Source organism: Panthera onca, chromosome C2, assembly GCF_046562875.1.
Source record: "Panthera onca isolate mPanOnc1 chromosome C2, mPanOnc1 haplotype 2, whole genome shotgun sequence".
NCBI classification, from domain to species: domain Eukaryota; kingdom Metazoa; phylum Chordata; class Mammalia; order Carnivora; family Felidae; genus Panthera; species Panthera onca.
The window spans coordinates 156,875,568-156,897,016 of NC_138347.1; the positions used below are offsets into that span (position 1 = coordinate 156,875,568).

The 21,449-nt window shown below is 49.6% G+C and overlaps 2 protein-coding genes across 6 annotated transcripts in view; one reads left to right on the forward strand and one right to left on the reverse strand.

Annotated features, from left to right (window-relative positions):
* FBXL2 (F-box and leucine rich repeat protein 2) overlaps positions 1 to 1,066 on the forward strand; it is a 113,140-nt gene extending 112,074 nt beyond the window's left edge. For all 3 annotated transcript variants that reach the window (XM_060638147.3, XM_060638149.3, XM_060638148.3), the window contains one exon: positions 129 to 1,066. In XM_060638147.3, coding sequence (XP_060494130.1) covers positions 129 to 236 — 108 coding nt within the window. In that variant the 3' untranslated portion in view covers positions 237 to 1,066. The remainder of the gene's footprint in view (positions 1 to 128) is intronic.
* A 1,106-nt stretch (positions 1,067 to 2,172) lies between these two features.
* The window catches only part of UBP1 (upstream binding protein 1), a 51,736-nt gene continuing 32,459 nt past the window's right edge, over positions 2,173 to 21,449 (reverse strand). For 2 of the 3 annotated variants that reach the window (XM_078432527.2, XM_060638144.3), the window contains 9 exons: positions 21,144 to 21,251; positions 15,830 to 15,933; positions 13,929 to 13,983; positions 13,583 to 13,676; positions 10,587 to 10,677; positions 9,706 to 9,821; positions 7,201 to 7,343; positions 6,437 to 6,488; positions 2,173 to 4,124 (listed from right to left, as the gene is read on the reverse strand). In XM_078432527.2, coding sequence (XP_078288653.1) covers positions 4,087 to 4,124; positions 6,437 to 6,488; positions 7,201 to 7,343; positions 9,706 to 9,821; positions 10,587 to 10,677; positions 13,583 to 13,676; positions 13,929 to 13,983; positions 15,830 to 15,933; positions 21,144 to 21,251 — 801 coding nt within the window. In that variant the 3' untranslated portion in view covers positions 2,173 to 4,086. The remainder of the gene's footprint in view (positions 4,125 to 6,436; positions 6,489 to 7,200; positions 7,344 to 9,705; positions 9,822 to 10,586; positions 10,678 to 13,582; positions 13,677 to 13,928; positions 13,984 to 15,829; positions 15,934 to 21,143; positions 21,252 to 21,449) is intronic. The other variant, XM_060638145.3, reaches the window with a different exon arrangement.

Sequence of the window (21,449 nt, forward strand, 5' to 3'; positions counted from 1 at the left end):
GAACTATCTGCCCGAGGGGAAGGGGGTCGATTCTATGTGGAGAACCTGTGGGCTCGTCTAGGACTGTGCCTCTAATCCTCAGAACCCCCGGGTAGCGATGACTCCAGGTCGGGCTTTTCTGCTTCCAGGCTCAGCTCCCTCACGTCAAAGTCCACGCCTACTTTGCTCCCGTCACCCCCCCGACAGCAGTGGGAGGAAGCGGACAGCGACTGTGCAGGTGCTGTGTCATCCTCTGACGGCAGCGGCCAAGCCCAAGGCGTGAGGTGTCCCTTCCTCCAGAGAAGACCCAAGTCTTCCCGACCTGCCCCACCTTCGCCCAGATCTCCTGGTTCTCCATTGGGAAAGGCACGTTCAGGTAAAAGACTCCGGTAGGGACCGCAGTGACTCCGGTGAGAGTTTTCACCTTTATTCTGCTACGAGGCAATCACGTCACAGCCCGGGGTCTGGTGGCACGAGGCAAGAGCGGCCCCGGGGTAGCTGGGCCACACGGGAGAGGTGGGGGCCTTCTTAGGAAGTCCCGCCCTTGGCTTTGTCGGCGTTCCTCAGACCGACCGTCAGTGTTAGCACAAATCGAGCAGAAGAAATAAGCTGTTGATCTTCTACCTGATACTTAAGCCAGCGGCCTACTTTAATTCACACTGATTCCATTTTGACGGGCAGGACTTTTCCACTTGAAGACTCAATAGCAGCTTTCTCAAAGTGACTGTACTGCAAATCCACGATGCCTGCTAGTTTTGTATGTAGAGCCTTGGGTGGGAGGCAAGTTAGCAGGTTTCCACGAGACACCAAAGAAATGAGGACTCTGAACTGGGTGGGGCAGGGTCTTCACCCTTCTGTCAGCTCGTCACACACACTTTCGGGAACCGAGAGCTAAACACACACGGCTCGGAGGTCGTGTCGCTGCCCGACCAGACAGGGGCTGTGGCCCGTGCCGCGGCACGGAGCGCGTTTTCGTTATAGGAGAAGAGCTAATCACGCCATCTCTCGCAAGACCTGGGGGACCTTAAAGAAACAGAATGACGGCTTAAGTTATCTACAATATAATCAATTAAAAATAATGAATGGATGCATGTAGAATGGGTGTGATTTTTTCCAAGTTTATTTTAAAATCTTAGAAATCAAGTTACACCAGAACTATTCAAAAATTGTACACACTTAAAACTCAGATCAGTAAAGTGTTGGCACCTTTCAGACTCATAATATAAAAATGAATAAACCATAGCAATGCTTAAGTCAGAGGGTTTTATTGCTATAATCTTATGGCAGACAAATCTGAGCAAAACCACTTTCCCAACTCAGACCTTCCTAATATTATTTAAAATCTGATAAGCTCTACTTTCCACTCTGGGCTGTCCACACGTGTGATATTAAGACTAGAAACCCGTCACCACCCTCACATTGTAAACTTCAGCGTTCATGGCAGCTGATGACCCTTCCTAGCGACCGCTCCCCACAACGAAGAGCACAGAGCTCATGGGAGGCTGCGGTGGGACAGCAAAGCCGGGGCACTTGTCTCCCCCAGACCAGCAGTCGGTCAGAGGGACCGGTCAGGAGCATTTAGGGTACAGTGGGAGAGAAGGCGGTACCTACGCGACCCCTTAAGTCACTTTAACAAGGTCTCGGAATAAGCGTTCGAGTCCTGATGACTTCAGCGCCCGAGGACACATCCTCTGGCATTCCCTGGCCGGAAGTGTGCACACACCACAGCAGTTGTTTAAAAATACATTTATACCACTTTGGCGGCGTGACTGTGGAAGGAAGCTATTTAAGTAAACAAAGAGCAGGGAACACAGACTTGCTTCAGTGATTATAGTCTCTATTTTAAAAATTCGCATGACCAGGACTTTCTAGACATGGGCTCTCTTGAGCCAGGGCACAGCCCACTGGGGTTACTGGCCTCCCTCCTCAGTGACCTGTGACCTCATTCAGGAGAACCCCAGGTGAGGTTTCCCAGAGGCGCGGGCCGGGTCCGCTTCCTCTCCGTGTGGGGAGCAGTCGATGGAAAAATCTGCCGCATCAGCTTTGAGAAAACAGACCGAAGAGAAAACCACACGACGGGCCTCACCTCTCGTAACATCTGGACTTCGGTGTGCTCAGCACATGCCCGGAACCCCTCAATTCTGGACTCGAGGGGACACGGTCAGGAACTAGGGTTTAAATGAGACACGCGTGTGCAAAACAATCGGAAAACATTTATTTTACTGAAATGTATACATCCTACTATTAAAAAACCAAAGTAGCAAATTTGCTGGTGCCATAATTTAACCTGCTTCACTGGGACAGACTAATTTTCAATGCTGCTTGGTAGAATTGCAAGTTCGATGAGCTTTTAAAGTGTTTTCAACCCCATTTCTAACACCTGATGAGGAATTCGAAATAGCACACAGCATTAAATGACATTTATTGTTCCGTATATCTTGAGACTCAAAAAGGAATGCTAAATAGACAAGCAGAACTCTAAAAACAAGAGATATGCTCACTTCTTTCCCAAGTGATTGGTACAGAAAACATGTGTTCATACAAAAGCAAAGGGAGATGACAGAAAGGAACGTTCCCCCGCTTCAGGGTCTACAGAGTTACAGATATTTTCAAACTAAAGATGAAAGTATTTAGAGACCGTGCGTCTTAATCCCCTTGAAGAATAAAACACAAACCGTCAAAGCTTTTTACCCACTGAAGTGGTCTGTCTTCTGGGAGGGATTTCAGAGTCCAAATTACTCCTATTTCTGCCCGAACAAAGATAAGAATCGACACGTTCAGAACCCAGACAGCCGGGCACGTGGACAGAGGTGCTAGAGCTTAAAGGGGAGCCGAAGTTTAAAAACACGGTCTGCTTCACCACAGGTTTCACAGGCGCCTGCTGGTGCGTGTGGGGAGGGAAGCGAGAACGAGGAGAAAATCGCAGAAGCCGTGGACTCCCTTTGAGAGACAAGCGTTTGGTTTTGTGGCAGACGCACCCTTTTTAAGAAAAAGAGGCCATCGTGTGGCGTGGCAAAAAGCCTCTTAAGTAATCACCAGAACGTTTACCATGATTGTACTAGAGCTCAATATCTCAGAAGCGTGGGCAATTTTTACGGCACAACTTAGTGTTTCATTTATGACATCTGCTTTGCCGCGATAATTTCAACTCATTGATAACAAAGACCCCTCAACGGCAAGTCAGAAAACTACCATAGTCTTCCCCCTCCCCGGGGCACCTGGTTCCACGGTCTGGGGTAGGGCTTTAAAAACACTTAAGGACAGGACGGTTCAGAGCGAGGAGGGACGGGGTGGTCGGAAACAGGGAAAGGGAGGAACGCCACATGAGTTTAAAAGGCATGGGGGCTTCAAAAATAAAAACCAGAAACAAAATGCTAAAAATGGAAGCGGGAGCAAAAAGGTTTTTCGAGAAATCTGTGACGAAGCAGAAACACAAAAGTCTTTGTACCTATTAGGATTTACACTGATCCTCTCACCAAGGTACTCTTGATAATGCAGTTTGCTTCACACCCGCCTTCCTGGCTCGGGTCTTCCCCGATCTGGCATGATCCCGTCACACACACCCTTACGTGATTTCTTCCGAGAAGGTGCCAAGACTCTTACCTGACCACCAATCACGGTGTCAGCACGTGGCCTCTGCAGACAGACTCCGTGCTGGTTCCACGACGGCACTGTCCCCCACCCCCGCCCCGGGTCGGCATAAGGTTCAGGCAATAAAAGCCGAACTGGCACAGAAAGGTAAATGCCCACGGTACGTGTTTACATTCATTTCCAAACCGCATACAGTGTAAAGAGCCAGCAAAGGCTGCTTCTAGAACTGTACCTACTGGCCTCTGCCAGAGACGCAGGCAGCCGGGCCTGCGCGTGGCCCCCGGAGCTGCACGCGTGCCGTCCCGACGTGCTCACTCTCACGAGGATGCTTGGCTATGGCAGTGACAGTGAGGAGATTCGCCTCTCATACAGCTCATTAGAAAGGTCATCTTGTGTTTTCAATATGAAACATTTCATACGGTAAAATCCAATCCCAAGACTTCTTGGATTCAGTCTTCACACACTTTTAAGCGTGACTTTATTTGGTACTGAATACAGTTCAGACTAAGTAAGACATCACTTCAAAACTATGTGGATACCGTCACCATTCTCTGCTGTGGGAAGAGGAAAGGCACGTTACACACAACTCCTTTCGCCAGGCCTAGGAGAATCCAGACTATTAAACCGAAACTCCTAGAAAGCTACACCCTCCCTTCCCAGTATTTCTGGAGAAAAACACGGACACCTTCCCTTTGATTTTGCTTTTTAACATCCGGCCCATATGCCCGTCGGCGCCCCGTGCCCATGCTGCTGGGCAGCTCTGGGGTGCTTGGGGGATCCAGACCAGGAGCCAAAGTGACGGAAGCAAGGGGGCGGGGGCTGGCGGCAGAGCAGGTGACGACACCGTGCCGGGCCGGAGAACGGCCACTCCACACAACCCACACAGACCGAGGGCCTCCGTCCCATCTTTTCTGGAAATAATTTCTTAGCTCCTCAGAGGCCTGAAACATTCTGAAAATATCGCTACTTTTGTCTGACGGCCTAGTGTGTCTTAGGAAACAGCAAGAAGTGGTACAGGCATTCATCAAGGAACGAAAGAAACTTTCTCGTGGGGACGAAAGTCTGAGAAACAGGGTGAGACTGGAGGGGACGGCCCGTCACGTCTGACACGAGCAACAGCCATGGCCGTCGTGAGACCCAAACATACAACTGGACTACGGCTTTCCTGTCGTAGACGATTTGAGCTCCGCAGGGGCAACGCCGCACAGCTTTCCCCGCGAGAGCCGAGCGCGGGAGCAGTGGCCCGAGGTGCCGGGACGGTGAACGATGGAGCGAGCCGGCCTGGTTCAGGCTACCCTGGCGGTGGCTGACGGCAAACGCAAGGCACCAGCACAGGCGAAGTCATCCCTTCGGTGCTGGTGTGGACTGTCCCTGCAGGAGTGACTTCCAGGAAAGGGGGACACAGGAAATCTCGGCTCTCCGGGATACAGCTAAGGCTGGGTTTAGATCTTAACCCACCAGACTTATTTTAAAAGTCTCTTCTTCACATACTATCATTTTGCATTTAGAAATCCCCTCCTGGGCGTCTGGGTGGCTCAGCGGGTTGAGCATCTGACTTCAGCTCAGGTCACGATCTCATGCCTGGTGAGTGCGAGCCCCGCGTCGGCCTCTGTGCTGACAGCTCGGGGACTGGAGCCCGCTTCCGATTCTGTGTCTCCTTCTCTCTCTGCCCCTCCCCTGCTCACACTCTGTCTGTCTCTCTCAAAGATAAACAAACATTAAAAAAACAAACAAACCAAAAATCCCCTCCTTTAACCCCCCAGGTGGAACTCACCTGAGCCCCCTCCGGGCCCTCCTTCCATATCCTTTCCCTAAATGACCGCAATCATTTCCACAGCTTGCAGCCACTGCTGATGTGCCGAAGGCTTCCAAATTACATCTCAAGTCCAAGCCTCTCCCGCCAGCCCCAGACGGGGACAAATCACTGCCAAGTTGACCTTCCCGGCACACCTAAAACGGGACTCTTAACCGCTTCCCTGCAGTCACTCCTGCCTCTCTCCTGGGACCACAGTCTGTCTGCCCAGCGGCTCTTACAGGAGCCACAACTGCCCCTCCCCCAGTGTAGAGCCCAGCAGGGCCCTGCCCATAAATGTGTCAGACTCAGGTGACCTCTCCTGCCTCCAGCTTCGCCCCATTCTCATGTCTCCAGAGATGCAAGAGTGGAAGAAAAACCAAACTGCATTTACACAAATACTCCTTTGTTTAAACAACTTCACCGACTTCCCAATGCGTTTCAAACCAAATCTGCCGTGCCCAGGTCCTACACACCCGACCGACACCTCCCACTCTGGCTCCACCTGGTTCACGGGCCTCTCACACTGCGCGGCCTTCTCTCAGGTTCGCACGCACCCTCACATCGCCTTGGGGGGTTCCCCAGGCGGGCAGCTCCCCTCACTGCTCAGTCTCAGCATTATGGACACGACACCCCCTCGCCCAGCCGCTCCTCCATGTTCCCCAACCCAGCTCCTCCCAAAACACAAGCACCCCTACTTTCCCACTCCGTCACGGCACCTACGAGATTTCGTAATGATGCGCATCTGTCGGCCAATTCTGGTTTGCTTTCCGCTAGGAGTTCCATGAGTCTGCTTTGGTCAAGACCTTTCTAGCACCAAAAGCTGTCTGATACAAGGTGCTCAGTAAAATGTGGCTGAAGTTTTTTTTCCCTAATAATCTAGGACTGACTCCTTTTCCTTATTTGCTAGTTTCCCTTACAACCACTGGAAATTCTCTTGATTCGTTTTTATAAATCTTCTTAAAACTCTTAAAACCAGCATTTTCAAAAGTAACCACACAAGAGGACAACCGATTACAGGCACACGCTTTCATGATTCCAGCATTTTGAGACACATGCACTCATGCAAAGTACCTTTTACTGTGAAGAATAAAAAACAACTCTCATCTTGAAAGTTCTGAACCATCTAGAAGGATAAAGCAGATAAATGATTAAGATCCAACTGTCTTTTCTGAGCTGATTAGAAAAGAGTAAAATCAGAAGCTACAGGAAAATGTCAGAATCTATGTATCGTTGCACACAGAACTCAGTGGTAAAAAAAAAAAAAAAAAATGCCTTCACGAAGGCAGTGTGAGGTAGTCAGAGTTTACACCTGCTGCACTGGGCAGGACCCCATGCTGACGACGCTTGCCCATGACTAGCCCCTGAGACATCGAAACAGCTCATCTGACCCCCTGGGAGCTCCCCCACCCCCACCCCGGGCCCTGTGAATAATGACTCTTAAGAGAAAGTCCCGGTGTAAGCACTCTTCTATCACCTACTTGTCACTGAACACCAGGGACACAATAACCTTAATGTTTTTAAAAATTAGTCATCAAATAGTGGACAAAAGGAAGATACATCCAAACGCCTCCCTGCATAAAACGGGCCAAAGCCCTGCTAACCCCAAAGTTCCCCGGTGAACGTCTAAGGGGTGAGGGGTGGAGGTGCCTGAGCCACGGGTCTCCTGGATCTGTAGTCCTTATGTCACCAGGAGACCCAAACTCTTGTTATAAATTCTTACAGATTTGATCCCAACTCCGAAATTGATTCTCAGGAGTACTTGCACAAGAGACCGCAGGATTTCCCATAGTTCTTCCACGAGACAGAGAAAGTGTGCAAAAGCAAGTTCAAGTTACCTGGTCGCTAACAAGAATGTGAATACCGGTGGGACCCTGTCTGTAGACCTGGTTAATTTGGTGGAAAGGAATATTAAACACCAATGCAAGTTTTCGAGCAACTTCTGAAGCAACCATTTCTTCCAAGTAGATCGCATGATAAACTGAAATAAAAAAGAAGAACAGCATTTTAGCAGTAATCTTTGATCTGTTTTCCACCTCATCCATAGGAAGACCATCACCCTTTCAAAGTTGTAAAAACCATACATATACAAATTAAAAATGGGAACTAGTATTTCTTTCCCCCCCCATTACTACCTGCTGAAATCTGATACTGTAGGAACTGTGCTGGGGCTCCTAGCTGGCTCAGCTGGTAGGGTGCACGGCTCTTGATCTCAGGGTCATGAGTTTGAGCCCCACATTGGGGGTGGAGATTACTTAAAAATAGGTACAGAATTTTAAAAAATTAACTATGCCGCACAAACAATGTAATAACCATTAACCGTAAACTGTACGAGAGGATCTAAGGTTTTCATTTTTCTTACAGGAATTAACTGCAAATGGGAACAGGGGACTTTTTGGAATGTTGGGACTCAAACTCAATAGCGGTAATGGCTGCAAAACTCTAAATTTACTAAAAATATCCTGAAATGCTTTACTTACAATGGAAGGATTTTATGGTATATAAATTACAGCCGAAGAGAGCGGTTTTCAAAACCGCCACGTGTTTCTAACAACATATAAGAAGAACCAACCCTGTCACTGTTCTGGACTCAGTGATCCTACTACTGGGAGTATACCCTAAGGAATAAAAGCTGCCCCCCCCCCCCCGTCCCCCTAAAACCAATAACCGCGTAGAAGACCCACACAAACAGCTAGGGACGTGGACGGTGAAAGCTCCTGCTGTTTCCGAGTCACAGCCACGGGCCACCCAGGGTCCTGTGTCCCTGCCACGTGGAACCCCGCAGCAGCTGTCACGTGCACAACACCCAGTCCCTCTGCAGTGAGCACGGCCCCTGTAGGTCCCACTCGGCCACAGACCCCAGGCAGTGCTAGAACTTGGCTTCCCCGAACAAGGGGGTTTTCTTGTGTTTACAATAATGGAAACCTCTGCTAATTACACATTACGAAAAGCCTAGAATGTGGAACTACAATTAAGGAAAGCACAGAGCCGATCTAGAGCGGAGCCCCCGAACTACAGCCTGTGTGAGCCAAACCCTGCCCTCACTTGCTCTTTTCAAAACCACCGTGTGGCCCCATCCATCGCTACATACGGTCTGTGGTGGGTTTGGGGCCACAGTGGCAGAGCCGGTGGGAAAGAGATCCCATGGTCCACAAAGTGGAGACCTTTACTACCTGGCCTCTTACGAAAGTTTGCTGGAAACTTAGAAAACCCTTGATGAAGGGCTGAGATGGCCGCTGTTTCCACACATTCCTCCACAAACACTTTCCCAAGTATGACGGGCCTGACTCTGTATATCTAAATGATACACAAAATCTCGATGATACACGGAGAGCTCCTTAGAATTTTATCCTGTCAGACAAAGACTTTCTTTCTTTAGTCTTAAAATTCACAGCTTTAAAGTCAAATGGAAAATGGAAAAGCTCACAAGAGTGAGGCTTTCCTTGGGATTTTTCAAACACGGTGTTTCTCAGAGCGCGACCCAGTATTCGGGTAAACGACTGCCACTGTGGATGCCATAATACAGTTCTCTCCGGAAAGTCTGGGGTGTGCTGCCCTTGATTTGGAATGTGGGAAGGAGGAAGTATTACCACACACCCAACCTTACAAATGAGAAAACACATCCTTTAAAAGAACTGCGTTTGCTTTTAAGGGCCACACACAGAAGAGGAGAGAAGGGCCGAGATTCGTCTCTGCTCTACAGCGATCTCTTACACAAGTAAGGAAGCTCTAGGCTGAGAAGCCCACCCATAATGGCATCGAGTGTGTTTACAGTGTCACAAGCACAGGGAGCCACCCAGCACCCAGCGCTGGCCAGCTGCCTGTCGGAGTCCCGACACAAGTCCACGTGCTTAGTACTGTTATACACGCGAATCTTTGCACATGGGATATTTTAAGCTCCGCCCCCCAACCCCCGCCAAGCCAGTCAGTAAAACAGAGGGAAAAAACAAAAGAGAAACCTTCCTGTTTTCTCACCAAGCTGCTGCCGTCATATTCACCGTTTCAGTAAATGTGAGATGCGGGGAGGAATAAAGGCCAGCAAAACTCCAAAGAGCACTCGGGCTGGTCTCGCTTGTTAGGTACTTCTGGCGCCAAGGGCCACACGCAGAGGAGACGGAGGTGTGGCGGAAACAGCCGACAAGGGCGGCTGGTGGCCTCCCACCCAGGCCGGGCCCCACACTGCCGCCTCTCCCTGCTGTCGGGACTCCGAGCGGCTGGGCAGTCTCGCCGGGACCAGGGTCACGGCCCCGCTCGGGGCCCTCCTGCTCCCACCGCAGTGTCGGAGAGGGAGGGACGGGAAGGCACGACGCCCTCAGTGCCCACCGGTGCCCATCGGTACCCACCGTAGGGTGTCCCGCCGCTGCCCTCGCCTCCGCCGCCCGCCAGCTGCTGCCCCTGCAGCGGGGAGCCGCTCGGCTGCTCCTGGCAGACATAGATGGTCAAGCGGGGCCTCACCGACCTGCAACCAGAAGAGGCCACTCGTCAGCCCAGAGCCCAGGGGCAAGGCCGCCCACAGCAGGGACAAATAACCACCGGAGTCTAAGCTCTATCTCCTTAGGAGGGCTTTTCAGCATTATTTCATTACACGAAAGAATTCACGAAGAAAAAGGTAAAAACGCACCCCTCACACCAACTATCACAGGTGGTCTAATCTCATGATCCAGACTCTAAACCATCGACATGGTCTGTCAGATGCCGGTAAATTTAAGTTTCAAGATTAACTCGGCAATTTCAAATCATAAGATTCCACTTCAATGGAATTCTCGTACCACAAGTCTAGAAACAGCAACGACAGTAAATGGGCCTTAAGAGCCAGAACAATTTACAATTCCATCGTTCTCATTCACAATTACGAGTTTACGTTCTAGCAAGTGTTCAGTAGTAGTCACCTGACCTTGGAAAACCACGGATTCTGTACCGCTCACCTAAACGAGAAGTCTGTGTTCTTGGAGACGAACCCAGCGGTCTTCAAGAACTCAGTTCCGCCCGTGTGCATTCCTACCGTCTGACAGTCTACTCCGCCCCCGCCAGTGCCTGCCTCGTATCTGGGCCCACCCTGGGGGTGCACACAAAACGGTCTTCTTGCGAGCACGATGGGGCCCAGGCCCCGCAGCACACGGGCACGCGCCAACCTGCCACGGGAACACGTTCTGCCCGAATTCCCCACAAAGAAGGGTACGTCTTGACTTCAAGCAAACCGTTCCTTTTAAACACAGTACTTTACCTTGACTTGAGTGAATTATAGAGCCGAATGCCATCGGCTGCACCACAAATTTGTACTAAATCCTCCTTTGTCAGTTTTAGTAAGTCGGCACCTGGAGAACAGCAAAAAGAGAGATTCTTCTCAGAGACGCGGAAAAAACAAGCAGGACTGGCCGCTTGGAGCACGTGGCTTCAACACAGTGAACCCCCCCTCAAAACCATCGCATCGTGGCCTCCATATACCCGCACACGCAAACTACACAAACACAAGAGTGAGCATACACAGTCCCTGTCCCAGAGAGCCTAAAACAAACGCTTCCGTGTTCCAGGAGCCCAGCTGGGATGCCTGGGTGGCTCAGTCGGCTAAGCACCCGACCTGGGCTCGGGTCATGATCTCGCAGTCTGTGAGTTCAAGCCCCGCCCCAGCCAGGCTCTGCGCTGACAGCTCGGAGCCTGCCTGCTTCGGATTCTGTGTCTCCCTCTCTGCCCCAACCTCACTCATGCTCGCACGCGGTCTCTCTTCCTCAAAAATAAACAAAAAAAAAAATAAATAAAAAAAAAAAGGAGGAGTCCAGAGGCCCAGAGGCAGGTGAATCGGATCGGTGAGCGGGGCCTTCCAGGGCTGTCTGGTCCTAGTACGTGACCTCACTGCCCGCCTTGTTTTGGCTATCTGGCAGTTGTGTGGATAAACAGGATTCTGACCCCAGATAATTAACCTTGAGATCACAACAATAACGTTTTATTTGACAAGAAGAGGAAATGGAAGTCTCAAGTTTTGGGGACCCACCCAGTCACTCGAGATGGCAGCAGAGCAAGGACTCGGCCTCTTCGTATCGCAACACGCACTGTAAAGTCAGGCCCCCTGCAGCCTGTCGCCGCAGCCGGTCTTAACACGAAGCATGGCACAGAACTGCACGTTATACCTTAAGAACTAAGAACTCCCCCATAAATCACTGGTGAGCGTAAGTGTCACGGTATCCGAGATCTGCTTTAACATATGACACAAAAGGGGAGAGGGAGTGGTAGAGAGCAAGACTGACCGAAGGCTGGGACGGTTACGTGGAGCTTCATCGTCCTCTACCTTGTGTGTCTGAATGTGTCCATGATCTTGCTCCCCCCACCCGCCCGCTATTAACACTCGAGATTTAGTTTATTGGTGGAATTGAAATGCCCTCTGGGATCAAGGCATGACTTCCCTGTAAAAAAGATCCACTTAGGTATGACACAAGATAACGGAGTTACCTTTTCTATTTGAACACGAAAGCCTGGCAACTCTCCGGCTTATAAAAGACCAGAGAAGCCCGGCTCCGTGAGGCGCGAGCCCCGGTGGTGTCGCCGGACGGAGCGAAGACACACTGGCGGCTTCCCGATCTCTCCGGGGCCCACAGCCGTGCCCAGAGACGCTGTGCGTGCATCTCCTGGACGTGCACACGGAACAGGACGGACGCTCGCGTGCACGGCCTTTTCCGGAGGTGAATGCCCCGGGGCTCAGAGCCGGTGGCCTCACCCTCCTCCCCGGCCTACGGCCAGGAAGCTCCAGGGCAAGAAACAGCGGGCGGCCGAGCCGCGTGAGCGCCACTCACGGTGAAAAGAGCTCAAGACTCTCCAAACAGAAACTAAGGCCCTCCCGGGGTTCCCGCTGCCAGGGCTTGCGGTATGTGCTTCGCTCTTCGTGTGTCTTCCCACGAGGGTTCCAGACGCATCTTCCCCACACACGCTAACACTTTTAAATTTCCAATTTCTCACAGATAAAAGGTACAGTCATACAAAAATGTGGCTACCAGCCAGCAAGACTTTCATCCGGTAGTTTCATTTTAAAGAGACAAGGAGCTACACGGGAATGACTGATCGTGCACAGCATGCGGCAAGGGGCTGACAGAACAGAACCCGTCTTTGTGAAATCAAGCTCTCCCCTGGGCCAGGTGGGCGCACGCACAGGCCTGTCCTCTCCAAAGGCTCACGCCGTGGCCCCACGGCCCTGCGGGCGAGGCAGAGTCACCACAAGGGTACCGCGGCCCGGGGATTCCCGGGGCGTTTAGCCAGGGTATGGTCGTTAGGCACAGGGTCCCAGGGCCACCGACGCCGGGGAAGTGCTGGTCCCGCCCCGTGTGGCGCATCTATCAGTGTCCCTCTGAAACAGGCTTCCTGCTGCACCGCCTGGAGAAAGCCCCGCTTGGCCCCTTCTAAGAGCCCGTCTGCGTAGCTCGCTCTGCAAGAAGACACTTAAGTGTACAAAAACCATACCCGAGTAGATTCACATCTCATACTACTGCACAGCCAGAAAGAGGAAAAACTATCGATACACCCACTCGGAGGGACTCAAGGGCATTACGCTGAGGGGCGGGGCGGGGACGCCAACCACAAAGGTCACATACAGTGTGATTCCATCTACATCACAACATTCTCGAAATGACAAAATCCAAGAGACAGAAAACAGATTAAGGATTGCCAGAGTAGGCACGGTGGGTGAGGGGTGCGGGAGCACGAAGGGAATCCTCGTGGGGCTGGTGTAACTCTGTATCCTAACTTCGGTAGTGGTTATACGAACGCACGCTTGTGATAAAATGACACAGAACCATACAGACTCATTACGCCCACGCCAATTTCCTGGTTTTGACGTCGTACTAAAATTATGTGAGAAACCTAGCGAAGGGCACACAGAACATCTCTGTACGATCTTTGCAACTTACTGTAAAGCAAAAATTATTTCAAAATAAATTTAATAGATTTAATAAAATGAAAAGCAATGCACAGAACCATATACACCTGTACCAAAAGGCAGGCACGTAAGACTGGTGAAGCCACGGACTGTACCGAAGTCAGTTTCCCACTACAAGAGGTATGCAGGGTGTTACCACTGGGCAAGGCCAGGTGACAGGGACGCGGGACTTCCCAGTACGTGTTGACAACTTACTATGAATCCAGAATTACTTCACATTTTTTCTTAAAAATTAAGGTTAATGAAAGTCCAGAAACAAGTACAAAACACTCATGTACACACACGCGCACAAAACATACCTGAAAAATTGGAAAACAGTCTTGTGTAAGAAGAGAACCTGTTTTTGAGCAGCCATTGTTGTGTTTCCTGGATCGTGGCTGAAGGCTGAAGTTGCTATTAACAAAGAAAACGAACATAAACAGAAAAAACAATTCAAACTTAATAAAAAATAATCCAAGTCCCTGGCATGTTGTGAGGAACATTTAAACAAAACACAGAAACCCTGCAAGTTTAAAGTCCAAGAAGACCCAAGAGGAGCACAGGTCTGACTACCCAGAGACCCGAACAATGACTCGCGGCCCTGGAAGAGCCTTAAAAACGCAGGACCCTTACAGCCTCTGACGGTTTCAGGACAAAGATACTTACTTCACTAGAGGGCTGTGAAACTCCATCTCCCTGATGATTTGGGGAAGAAGAATTGCTAGGGAGAACGGAAGGAAGGAAAGGAGGATTATTACACACATATTTTAAATCAAGACGTTAAAGGGTGAATTTACCCTAACACTGTGGGACAGAGCATATAATCTGCAAATTAACAACGTTGGCACCACCGGTCAGGGAGTGAACAGGACGATGAAATTAAGCCAGGAGGCTGTTTAATTCGCGCCTCCTCCTTCTCCAGCAGTTCTAGTAAGAACTTCCAGTTTTAGGAAACATTATCTCCAAGGGCTTCATGAAAATGAAGGCTACGCATTCATTTTAGTAAGGAAAAAAATATGAGAATCCAAGATGAACAATTTGAAATTAACTGCAAAACACACACACTTTACTAAGGAGCTACAAGAAATGGTATAATGACCCTAAGCCAACACGGAAAGTGTCCGTTAATTAACACATTTATCCATCATTAAAGACGGGGACAGTCAAGGCAGCGGAAGGAACAAACGGGTGCCGCTGTCCTCGGGTTCCTAAGGGAAAATGAAAGCAAAGGCAACTCCACAGAGAGGGTGGCGCCTTCCCGGTCCTGTGCTCTGCCTCCTTTCTTAGCATCTGTCCTTCAATCACTTCAGTTCTGACACTGACTGGTGACTGTCCTTCTGGACCCACTGGGATGGGGACGGCTCCCGGAAGGTGCGGGAGCCCACAACCCGCCCCCGAAGTCATGACCGTCACGCCACCCAAGAGGACTCGGGACCGGGCTGTGACAGCAGAAGGGCCCCCACATGGGGACACACCAGTCCCTGGTCTCCCCGACGTTCCTCCTCTTACAGCGCAAACATCTACGAGCTGAGCTGCCCACCAGTCTACTCCTCTGCTTGTCTTCTCATCAGACCCTGTCGCAGACCGGGTCCCTGTGTTCCCTCAAAATGCGGATGTTGATCCCCACGCCCCACTCCCTGCATGACCGCACAAGGAGGCGGGGCTGTGGGGCAGGGACCAGGAAGGCGAGGTCCCACGGGCGTCCGCTCCATGGCGTGAGGACACGGGCGGCCGCCATGGCGGAGGGCCCCCGCCAGAGCCACCCAACCCCACGCTCCCAGCTCCACGACTGCGGGAGACGAGCTTGCACCGTCTCTAAGGCCCCGGGGGCTGGTGTTCCCTTCACGGTGGCCAGGGTGGACCGCGACGGACCGCGTCGGGGCAGCCAGGGCGGAAGGAAGAGAACCTCTCCCTCGGCAGTCTCCTGTAACTTTCCTTCCCAGCGAGAAGCTTCCGGCAACAGGGGACCTCCGATGTGACCCGCCGGCATGAGCTCTGCGGCACCCCCACGCACAGGCCCCGGGGTCTCAGGTGCAATCCCAACCGAGAGGAACATGGAACGAGTCCACCGTCTCCGGGTCTAAAACCACAGTAAGGTTTTAGAAACGGAAAGCTCTTCAAGTTTAAAGACTCACCAATAAACACAGTGTGTATAGCAGGAGGGCAAAGGAACAGGGCAGAAAACAGCCCTGATATGGTGCGATTCAAGACCAATGTACGTCCTAAGAAAGGCAATCTCAACACCTGCAAGCCCGTTCCACCGTGGTAACTCACTGTCCTTCTCTATCCAGGACTCCGCTAATGTTCCTTCTCTCTCACCTAGGATGTATCTGGAAAACGCCCCCTTTCCTACAACTTCCACAGTTGTGAACGTGTGAGGCACCAGGGCTGAGAACGGAAAGGCCAGCAGGCAAGGAAGAGACGACTTTCCTCTCAAACCGAGGCGGCTGGACCCCACCACTAAAGACTTCAGATCCGTGTCAACGAGCAGACGCCGTCAACCAAGGAGGGGACGCGAGGGGGCACGGCCCGGGCCGCCCCGGGCGCACGCCGGCACGAAGCAGTACCTGTCTGGGACGCTGCACGTGCCCTGCTGTGGGGAGGTGAAGGCGGGCGCTGTGGAAGGGCTGCTATTCACGTAGGCTGTGGGGGTATCGGGCCACGGAGAGCACTAAGGACAGAAACAGAAATCAATTAGCGAGCTGCTTTTAGAAGTGTATGCAAGAAGTATTTCTGCAAGTCACTGTCTAGTCTGGCCAAATGCAAGGTCATAAAACACAAGACACTTGACACTCATCAAGGAACCTCACAGAAACATCAAATTTACTGCCGCGTGGCCTTTACGTGCCACCTGCGTCTATGCACTGACTCATCACAGGGAAGGCCTGAAGTGAGGACAGCAGCGAAAACGTATGCAGGCATTCGAAATGTACACTTATGCACAGCCGGCTTTCAAGACCCCTCCCCTTCCTCTGTAGCAAGGGTCTCGCAGGCACCTATCAAGGTTTAGGAACTGCAGAGGCAAGGACGGTTCGTAAGCATCCGACACGTATGGTGACCAGGACGGTGGCTCTGTCCCCCTAGTGCTCCTCTGCTCTCCTGCCCAAGCAGCACCCTCACCAGTACCCGCTCGCCTCCCGGGTTCCTTTAAGGTTAACAGTCCCCAACCAAGCGAGGCAAGGCAGGCCTAGCATCGAAACACATCGACTGTGCGCGGTGCTGCCTACGGCTCTCTACCGGTCTACACATGTCTACACACGCTTCTGGCTTCTCTTTTCTGAAAGGGGCATGGTGAACTAGGACAGCTTTCAGCCTAGGCACCATTCTGACCACAGACAGAGCAAAGACACAGACACGCGCCATTACAATTAGGAGAAGTGGAAAAGCTAAGTCAAAAGTGTGCTGAGCAGGTCAGGGCAACCAAGTAGGAGCTTCAAACCTGAGCAGGAGTCCACCTCACTCCCTGACAGGGTCCCTAGAATGAGTCCGTGGGAGGACGCCCTCGGTTGCCAGGCCCCCTTCGCAATCACCCTTCTCACGTTTTACACAAAAAAGCCATCATGTCTCACCACGGCCAGGGGACAGAAGACCCGCCCCCAAACAAAGCAAAAGACCAAAGATATCGGGATAAATCAGAAAGTACATGACTCTAAAACAATGCTTCTGTTTATGTCGGGTAGTTTTCAACTCCTTGCCTTCCAACGCTTCAGGAATACCTAATGTCAGCTGACACCTACTCAAGTAATCGACCGGATCATAAAAAACAGGTCACTGGGATTTGGGGCAAATGACTCAAAAGGAATTGCAAGACCTGAATGACACCACTCGAAGAAAAGTAAGCACGTCTAAACAAAGTTTCTAAACAAAGTTGCTTTTCTCTACAAAAAAAAAAAAAAAAAAGACAAATGTAGAATGTGACTGCGTTCCGCCCTGTCTCCTCCTTCAACAGGCATTTCCAATAACATTTCTATTTTTACATTTAACAACTGTTTATTAATAATTGTATACTTTGTTGTTTTGATAAACTGGTACCAACAGCAAGTAGCTGGCTGGCTCAGTCAGGAGAGCACACAACTCTTGATCTCTGGGATGTGAGTTCAAGCCCCACATTGGGTGTAGAGTTTACTTTCAAAAACATTTCTCAACAGACTTAAGAGCCTTATGGTCAGAGAAAATATTAAATTTCAGTTTGAATAAGTCTGTCATAAAGAAGTAATTAGGGTGATCGTTAAAAGATTTTCAGGCGTAAGAGTCTGTCGTATTGAGATGAAATTATTTATGGCAAGTGGAAGAGAAAACAGATCAAGGAGGAAGAATGGGATAAAATTTCAGGCATAACTACAGAGCTCCATCATGAACTTTTTATTTAACATTTATTTCTTTTTGAGAGAGAGAGACGGAGAGGGAGAGAGAAAGCGAGCGGGGGAGGGGCAGAGAGAGAGGGAGACACAGGATCCCAAGCAGGCTCCCCGGCTCTGAGCTGTCGGCACAGAGTCCAAAATGGGGCTCGAACCCACGAACCGTGAGATCATGACCTGAGCCAAAGTCGGACGCTTCACCGACTGAGCCAGCCAGGTGGCCCCATCATGAACTTTTTAAATGAACAACAGTTGGGTGTTAAATTGCTATGGTATTTAAATTCGGCAGGATACACTTCAAAAAGCAATGTCATGGTTGTATCTTAAATCGACCACCCATTACGTGTCCCCTCAAAAATGGGAAAATTGACCAGAGTGTTCCAACTACTACCAACTTTCACAAAGAAATCTCATCTGCCCAGACAGCACCACTGAACTCACCGCATGCACAGCAATTTCACTCTAAGTGGCCTTTTACGCATCAGTGCCCACTCCCCTGCAACTAGGCCGCTTCTCTTTCCAGCTCTCAAAGTAACACCGCCTCATCTTGCAGTCGGAGGAGCCCAACTGGCAGATCCAGCAAGTTCTAGGTGTCGCATGTTCACGGTCCTCTCCACTGCCTGGAAGACGGTTCCCTTGCCGCACCATAAAAACTATGACCATGTTGCACAACATGCACATCTAAATAAGGTAAACCGTTTAGTACTAAGTCTCCCCAAATCCGTTCATCACTGCCAGCTGTCTGAGGAAATGAAGCCATCAAAAGCTCCAAGTTAACGCGGCACAGTAATACGGCAGGGACACCAGATTTATGAAACCTCCATAAACACACCTATTTCACTTTTACACGAGATTCCTTCACCAGGAGAAAAGCAGGGATGCTAACAGCTTACTTCTAAAACCTGCCCAATAAATACGAGGCTCGACTCACTGAACACCAGGAAACCAGTGAAAACCGGTCCTGTTGGGAGGCCTCGGCTTCTAAGAAAATGATGGGTGCCAAGTTCTTAAAAGGCCAGGCTGAATGAAGCACCAAGGCCGGCTCTCTATTTTGTAGGTTTCTCTTGCAGTCTCAACTGGAGAGGGGAAGGGCATACCCACGAAGATTTTCACAATGTTTCTTCTACCCTGTCGTGCTTCCCTGTCTTTAAGCAATGGGGGGTGGGGGACACCTGGCTGCCTCAGTCATGAGAGGGTACGACTCTTGATCTCAGTACCCCACGTTGGGGGGAGAGACTACTCAAAAAGAAAAATCTTTAAAATAAAAATTAAATAAAAAATAAAAGAAAGCGGGGCACCCGGGTGGCTCAGTTGGTTAAGCATCCCGCTTCGGCTCAGATCATGATCTTACGGTTCGAGAGTTCTAGCCCCGCACTGGGCTCTGTGCTGACAGCTCAGAGCTGGGAGGTTGCTTCAGAGTCTGTGTCTCCCTCTCTCTCTGCCCCTCCCCCATCCTCTCTCAAAAATAAACATTAAAAAAAATTTTTAAATAAATAAAATAAAATAAAATAAAATAAAATAAAATAAAATAAGCAACAGTGCAGTGCCTACGTTCCTGAGGAAAGTCTGTAATTCATTATGGCTCCAGCAATACCTGGCTTGGACTGGTGTGGGCACGGTTTCAGTGCACCGTGAACAAAGTCCCTCCCCAGGTAGACTGGAAAATGCCGGCCCGTTTTAGACTGTAGACATTGGCAGCCTGATCTGAGCCAGTAAAATACAGCTCAGGGACAAAGACCAACAGACACGTTAAAGGGGTTGTCGTGCAGCAGCTGTCCAGAGCCAACAGTAGGGCCTCTACTCAGCGTGGGACCATTTCAAACAGCACCTGGTAATAGGTGAGCCTGCCGTGCTTTCCTAACGAAGGCCAAGTGTAACTACCCAAGAACTGTAAGAAATGCTGGCCTGCCTTTGTAGGTACTTGCACAAATATACGAAACGCTGTGGACTTTTTTACAGGGACTAATCTGTACCTTACTTTTTCTTCAACAGGTTTCAAAGAGGAGCTCTCGCCACCCCCTACGAGTATCTTAACCAAACTAAATACAGCCCAGGGCAGCAAGCAACACGCTCTAGGAAGATGTGAAATCCCAGGCCAGTGAACTGCTGACGTTTTGCATACTTTAGACTTAAGAGTCATTAATAATTTACCAACAATTCTACCACCTCCAGATTAGCTCCGGACTATAATAGATTTCCTCAATTTACGAGTTATCAGAACGCATTCCTTTTCATTAAATAGTTTCTAACAAGAAAGGAAAAGCGACTTCAGTTACCAGGATCTCCCCAGAAAAGTTTACTAAGAACGATTGGTGAGTCTTCTGCTGGGAAATGCAAAGAAGATTGAAAAATATAAAACTGAAGGGGGCCCAGGGGACCCTGGGGAGGGAGCATATAGTTGTCCACACAAGCTTTGATCCAAATCAGAAAAGCCCAGTTAAAGAAAACGCATTATGTGCGCTCCCTATCCAGACATCCACTTTTCTGTTTCACTGCACAAAGAAGCACTTGAAATATTTTCACTCAATGCTTTAATCTGGAAATGAGGGTCCTGTGATAAGGCCCGTGACTTTCATATTCTACAGAGAATTACATATACACGTGTTAAGAGTGAAAACGTCATGTCTGGCACCTTGATTTTACAAACACTGCCATGATGAATAGAGTAGCCATGAATACAGATGATGACAGTTACTTTTAAAAATTACCGAATGCTCTGTGTTTACATTTACTGCGGGTACCCGGTGATCTAAGTTTAAGTAACAAGAGAATGCTTTGTGGGCCGTTAGATGAAGAGCTGTGTCGTAAGATAAAGACATGCTGTGCTTAAGGTGACAAAGCCAAAACCCTGACTGCATGTTGGGAGAAGCAGGTCTCCGTGTAGCAAGATGCACTCGCTGTTCTGGCCCGAAGCACAAAGTCACAATGCAGGAGCCAAGAGGAAACACCGATGCAAAGACTTTTTTCTACCAGTGCTGCCAAACAGGCTTTTAAAAGCACAGACAGACACACATTCTTATACTACATGCAGGGAAATGTGACACAAAGTATTGCCTGTTAATGTCAAGCTTGCTGCCACCATTTGTCTAGATATCCATTGCATTTTCTTATCAGTTATACACATGAGAAAGCAAAACCTTTTTTAATTACACAAAAATGATTAACTCTTTTACTAAAGAAAGTATTTTCAATTAATTTCAGTGCTCTTGAAGGAAGTGTGTGTGCAAAGGAGAGATAGGGAGGGAGGGAGGAAGGGGAGGAGGAAGGGAGGGAACACATTTCTGAGTGTCGTTTTTCCTTCCAAAACCACCCAATATGGTCAACTTTGTTTTAAAGTGTTAGATTTAGGAAATTTTCCTCAGTGAGGAACAAACAGAAAGCAGGAAGTCTAAACAAAAGCAAATTAAATCAAGACAAGGACATCAAAAACAAATTTGGCTTTACTTTTCGGTGGAAGTTGATCCTATATCTAACACTGCACAAGGTTTCCTGCACAATGAGAAGAGAAGCAGAAGTCCCTTACACTGCCTCGCTTTGCCAGAGAATCACCGTAGTCTGCTGGCAAAGTCCGCTTGCTGGACTTTTTCTGCTCATGTTCAACTGCATCTTCAATTATAGGCTCAAGCCTCATCTGGACAAACACCAAAGATTGGGATCAATGTCTTTTCATTATACAAAGAAAGATCTAATACCCTGCTTTATGTCTCTGCAGTCCAATTAAACAAACGTATGACTAGCAGGATTCAAAGTTAAAGAAAATGCAAAACCCCAGCAGTGACAAAAATCAGACATTCTAGGCCCCGACTTAATCTCTTGACAACGTTCAAGG